The sequence below is a fragment of the Merops nubicus genome, unplaced genomic scaffold, assembly GCF_000691845.1.
Source record: "Merops nubicus isolate BGI_N331 unplaced genomic scaffold, ASM69184v1 scaffold15563, whole genome shotgun sequence".
Lineage (NCBI taxonomy): Eukaryota > Metazoa > Chordata > Aves > Coraciiformes > Meropidae > Merops > Merops nubicus.
In genome coordinates, this window is record NW_008597024.1 from 32,813 (window position 1) to 38,306 (window position 5,494).

General features: G+C 36.7%; 1 protein-coding gene across 1 annotated transcript in view; it reads left to right on the plus strand.

The window, feature by feature from the left end:
• Nucleotides 1-5,494, plus strand: part of PVRL3 (poliovirus receptor-related 3) — a gene marked incomplete at its 5' end in the record, with an annotated part of 18,331 nt that overhangs the window by 8,494 nt on the left and 4,343 nt on the right. The window contains 3 exons of the mRNA XM_008936574.1: nt 1-83; nt 1,849-1,966; nt 4,825-4,976. The exon at nt 1-83 is cut by the window's left edge and continues 232 nt beyond it. Of these exons, the coding sequence (XP_008934822.1) occupies nt 1-83; nt 1,849-1,966; nt 4,825-4,976 (353 nt within the window). The remainder of the gene's footprint in view (nt 84-1,848; nt 1,967-4,824; nt 4,977-5,494) is intronic.

A 5,494-nucleotide genomic window follows, 5' to 3' on the forward strand; every position in this document is an offset into this window, starting at 1 on the left:
AAGAGGAAGACTCATAACATGTATTGTGAGGCACCCTGCGTTGGAAAAGGAGATAAGATACCCTCATGTGCTGGACATACAGTGTGAGTATTCTGTAAGGTAGCTACTACTTGGTATATATTGTACAACCATTCTCTGTATTGGTGTATACCTTCCACAGGAAGGAGCAGAGTACTTACTGGTTTAAGAAAAAAGGGAAACTAATTTAAAAATTAATTCAGAAAGCTAGAATGCTGTTAGGTTGCTACTGTTTGTTTTGGGTATTGGCTTATGGGTAAACATTGTTATTCATGTTTATATTTAACATTTAAAGGTTTACAGGCAAAATAGCAAACTCAATTGATCTGTAAACTGTTTATAGTGTCTTACAATCTCAGCAGTATTAAAAAAATTCTCATGAAGATTCATGGTTAAGATGACAAATTGAAAGTAGGTCTTCTGGGGGTCAGGAAGTTATTTTGAAATTACTAAGCTTTACCCTCTAATTTGCATAAGGAAATTAGAAAATAATAGTTACATTCTTAACATGTTTTTCAGCTTGCTCATGTAATTCAAACCTGTACCAGACTTGTTGAACAAAGTGAGATGGCTTACAGTGCTGCTTGGCTAAAACTAGTTTAGGACAAACAATTGTTAGGCATGTGATCCATGTTTTTGTTACATGATGCATACATGACCAAAATAAGCTGTTTTCAAGTTCTTCCTTTAGTAAAGGATCAGAATCCTGAGACAGATTTTTCAGCTGTGAGGTGCTTTAAAGTTACTAAATAAGTCTGTCAATTTAATTAGAAGGAATGTAGTGGTGGGGAAAAGTAAGCTTCTGCTATTTTAGTTTGATTAGAATGTCTTCTGGGTTTGTTTTAGTTATGTTTGGCAAAGAATCACTTATTTGGGTGTGAAATAGTGACTAGTACTGGTTTATTTTGTCTACATGCCATTGATACAGAAATGGCAATAAAGGTTATTTGTCCCTATTATTGTTTCAGTGAATAAGAGAATGAAGTTCTGTATTTGAAGTGATGAGAGGGACTGAGTTGGTCTTAAACTTTTACTTGATATTAGGGTTAAGGCATGTTTTAGACCTCCTATCACAACTGTATAGCAAGCAACACAGCAGCAAGGGAGAAGAGGGTATTTTCATATCTGCATTCTGTAGTCTTCTGTCAGTCTTCCCTTAAACTTACAGCTTTTGCAGCTACTCCTCCATCTCTGCTAGAGGAGTTTATGCCAAATCATACTGGTTCTTCTGTTCTGAGTTCTGATTATTTCAGTTAGGTCTTCCTGGCTTATCTGAAGTTCGCCTCCTTGCTCCTCAGAGCCGTAGCAGCGTGATTCTACATTATGATGCCAGTGGATAACTGTTAACCTTTTTAATTGGCATCTGTGAATTTTTTCTTAATGGTTTCCTAATTACTTGACTTCTTAAAATGTTGTTTCTGATACTTTTCTACATCTTGCTTGTGAGAAGTAGCTCTAAATTATCATATCTCATGTCTCATATCTCACTTGGGGGGAAGCATTAAACTGATTCTTTTCTTTTGAAGTCTTCTCAGTTCCCCCAAGTGCTGTGTTTTTGCTGAAAACGCACAGTGGGACAGTTGCACTGTTCAAAACAGCTTCATATTCCTGATCCAATCCATTGCTGCACATTATACTGCAGCTCAGAACTGTATTGGTGCTCTCTGTGTTTTGTTGCAGGTGGTTTTTGAGTTTGAAAAAAAGAAGTAACTTAAAACTTAAACCCCACAAAACTAAAACACACCTTCTGCTCCACTGAGCTGATCGTCACACACAGTTTGTGTTTCAAGAAAATACTGTATGTTGATAGGTTTAAATCTTTTTTGTCAGATGCCCCAGAAGTTTCAGTAACTGGCTATGATGGGAACTGGTTCATTGGAAGAGAGAACGTTCAGCTCAGATGTAATGCTGATGCAAACCCATTACCTATGGAATTTATGTGGACCAGGTAAATATTTACAAATAGGGGGTTGCCACATGATTAAGACTGTGTTATCTCTTGGCTTATGGTAAACACCTGTTTTGAAAACAAGGAGTATATGACCTGCATTGGCTTGTAATGCTATTATCCAGCCTTTTAAAAGGAGTATACAGGATACGGATGAATATAGGTGAGCAGCTATCTTTTAAGTTTACAAGCCTGAAAAGGATAAAATATTTTTCTAGTTAAAGTAGACTAAACTGGGTATGTTGCAGTATATAGAGCAAAGCCCAGTAAGTCTAGTAGGTCAACTATTTCATTAGTTCTGTTCTATCATCACTTGAAGTAGATTGTAAACATTAAAACAGACTTTTCTGTATCTGTTTTAAAATCTGGAAATTACAGGTGAGATTACAAGTGCTGTTAAATTATAGAATCTGTCATATTTTTCAAAAGTGCCCAAGTAGTGTGCCAAGTGCTCAGGTAGTGAACACCAAGACAGAAAAATGTGGTGTTTTTCATAGGAATGGAAACTAGGTTTTGAACATATCTCTAGGTTAAAAAGAAAGTTATATAACAGCTGGATTTCATTAATAGCTGGATTGGATGGGCCCTACTCTGAAATAGACTTCTTGCCTTTGTAGCCACTGTTGTACTTTGGGTAAGAAACAGGAAGACAATCAAAGCAACCATAGGTCAAAATTGGTCCTGTGAAGGGGAAAAAAAAAGAGGAAATATACCCCAGCTATTTTATTTATTGCTTCTAGAAACAAAGAAGATATCATTCCTAAGAACAATGTAAATATATACATAGCATGTTATAGTGCTTCTGTTGGTAAAATCACAGGAACGTTTGCTGATGTGAAGCTGTAGCTCACTTTCTTACCTTCTCAATGGTAGATCCAATTTAACATACAGAAACTGTACTCATATTGTAGCTTGAAAATGCATAGGTAAATGTGGAATTGCTCAATGTCAGTTCCACAGGGAAAGAACATTACTGTAACTGACTCTGCTAAAATCAGCCATTAAACTCTCGAGTCAGTCTTGCAGGTAATGCTAGTCACAAAGGCACGGCTACGGCAAAGCAGGTTTAGTAAAATGTGTGCTTTAGCTATGTGCTACAGCAGGCTGTCAGCCTGTGCTTAGCTCAAAATCAGTGTGGTGAGAAGTTTCAAAATACAAAAATTCCTGTGTTTACCAAAGCTTGCCAGGCTCCCAACAGCAGTACTGCTTGTTTCTTCAGATGAAGTGGGGTCTGCGTTCTTTGATCTGAATTCGGGAAGCATGTAGAACTAATCAACACAACCTCTATTTCCAGCTTCAGAAAAAATATGTATATTTAGATATATTTAGAGCACTTGAAGCTTCAGAGTTCACTTTTAAACTTCCTGAGGTTAAAACTGAACCAACTTTTACAAAGAGCTTATTTTTCTGGAAGAAAACTAGTGTACTTTTTTGTTTGAGCAATAGCAAAACCCATACAAGAAGCAGTAATATTGGTGAATGAGGAACTTCAAGGTGGGTGGTGGGGAGGGAATTCTATGCAAAAGAAGGATGTCTTGAGTGTTTAGGGAAATTGAAACTAGCTATACTTGAATTGTGTACTTATATTACTGGTTTTAAATTACAACAGCTTATCTAACTACCACACCAAAGAAGCTTTATGCCCTGGAAGCCAAGGTGACATTGAATTTGCTAGGATAGTAATATTTTCATGGTCAACAATATTTTAAAGTGTTACACATATGAGAACTTTATTAGAATAGAGTTTTCAAACCAATAACTATTTTTATAATGTTTTTAAAATACTTCTGGTGTTATGAGTTATGACATGCATACTTAATCATCAGCTTTATATGACTGAAGCAACTCTAGGCAATAATTGTCAGTATAGCAATGGGAACATGGCCGTGAACCTAGATTTCTGGAGTTCATGTTTACTGTTAACTGTGAGGTGTGATATTTTTTTTTTTCCATTAGAGTACCTGTTTTGAAGTGGGTTTTGTTTGATACAGCTTAGAAAATCATACTTGGTAAATGCTTCCTGGTGATCACCTTGGAATGTTGACTTATTCCTGCTTAGCTCTTAATAAATACTTAGATAAAAGCAAGATGGGAAGCAATGGCATGAAATTACACAGGTGTTTAATGGTCAGTGGGCAGCTCTGTTAAAATAGTTCCAGTGCCTTTGCCCGTTCTCCTTTCTCTGTTTTGCTTACACAGTTATTACTGCCATCACACGAAGAATGAATGCTACAGGGAAGTGACAGGCAAATGCTACATTTGAAAAAGCCAGTTGATTGGAAACTTTTTTTTCTTTCCAACTAGTTGTGGTCCTCCGTGATACATTTGGGGAAATGTTTTGTTTCAGTGCTGTAATTTAGATAGAAAAGTGATGGCAGGTGAGAAAAGGCAGGTTAAAAGGGAAGAAACTGTTTTAACTCCTGCTCAGAATCCTAGTCAATCTTCTGTAAATTAAGCATAAACTGATAGAAATGCATTATGGGATGGCTCAGCTGGATGCAAAAGACCAGGCAGATAATGCAAACAGCAGTGTAAGTGCTTCTTAGTTTGACTGTTAGCTTTTAGAGCTTGTTGGTTTGTTCTTCCAAGTTCTTTTTAGATAATGCTTTCTTAGTTGTAGTAATGTTAATTTTCAGACAGCTCACTGGTGCCAGCAGATTTCACCTTTGAAGGATTTGGCACAGAAAGTAAATACTAAGTGTTCAAGTGGGAATGGAGAATATCCAATGAAAGCCCACTGACAGTGTCAGAGTACAGTAAGATATTTGCTCTGGACTACTGCAAATACAGAACTAGTTATGTTTAGACATCAGTCGTAAAGATTCACAGGTGAAATACAACTAACTGTTTTGGTTTAGGTTGGATGGACAGTGGCCTGAAGGACTGTTATCTGTCAACAATACTCTGCAGTTCAGCAGCCCTTTGACTTACAACTACACTGGGACTTATATCTGCAAGGTGACTAATTCTCTTGGTCAGAGAAGTGATCAGAAGACTATCTACATATTAGGTAAGTCTCCTCAGCAAAGACCATATGTCAACTTCTGTTTTTTTGGCCAGTGGTTGCAATAACAAACTGAAGAGACAGTTGATGCATGAAATAGGCCTTTTAATTGTATGAGAAGCTATTGAAAGTACAGCTTTGAAAGCTACAGTAAAATTAGGGATTAAACTGCTTTTTCAATAATGGCAACATACAGTGGCAATTCATAAGGCTGAGAGAGTTCCTGTAATGCTTCTAAGATTAGTGCTTTCAAGTAGGTGAATTTTGGTGGTTTTTTTTTTTTCCTTCCCAGTGTTAACCTGCATTTGGCAAGGTGAATTGACTGCAATAAACGGTACCTTGTCTGGGGAAAAAAAAAAAAATTAAATAGATCTTAGTGGGAGGAGAACAACTACATTTTGAAAAGTCAAAGAAGCTCCTTTTTAAGAAAGTTAGGGTTGCTCTTGAACATGTGCGTTGTACTCCAGTTACTCATTTTCTGGATGCATGTATCATAAAGTTAAGTATCTCGTGCAGAATTCCTG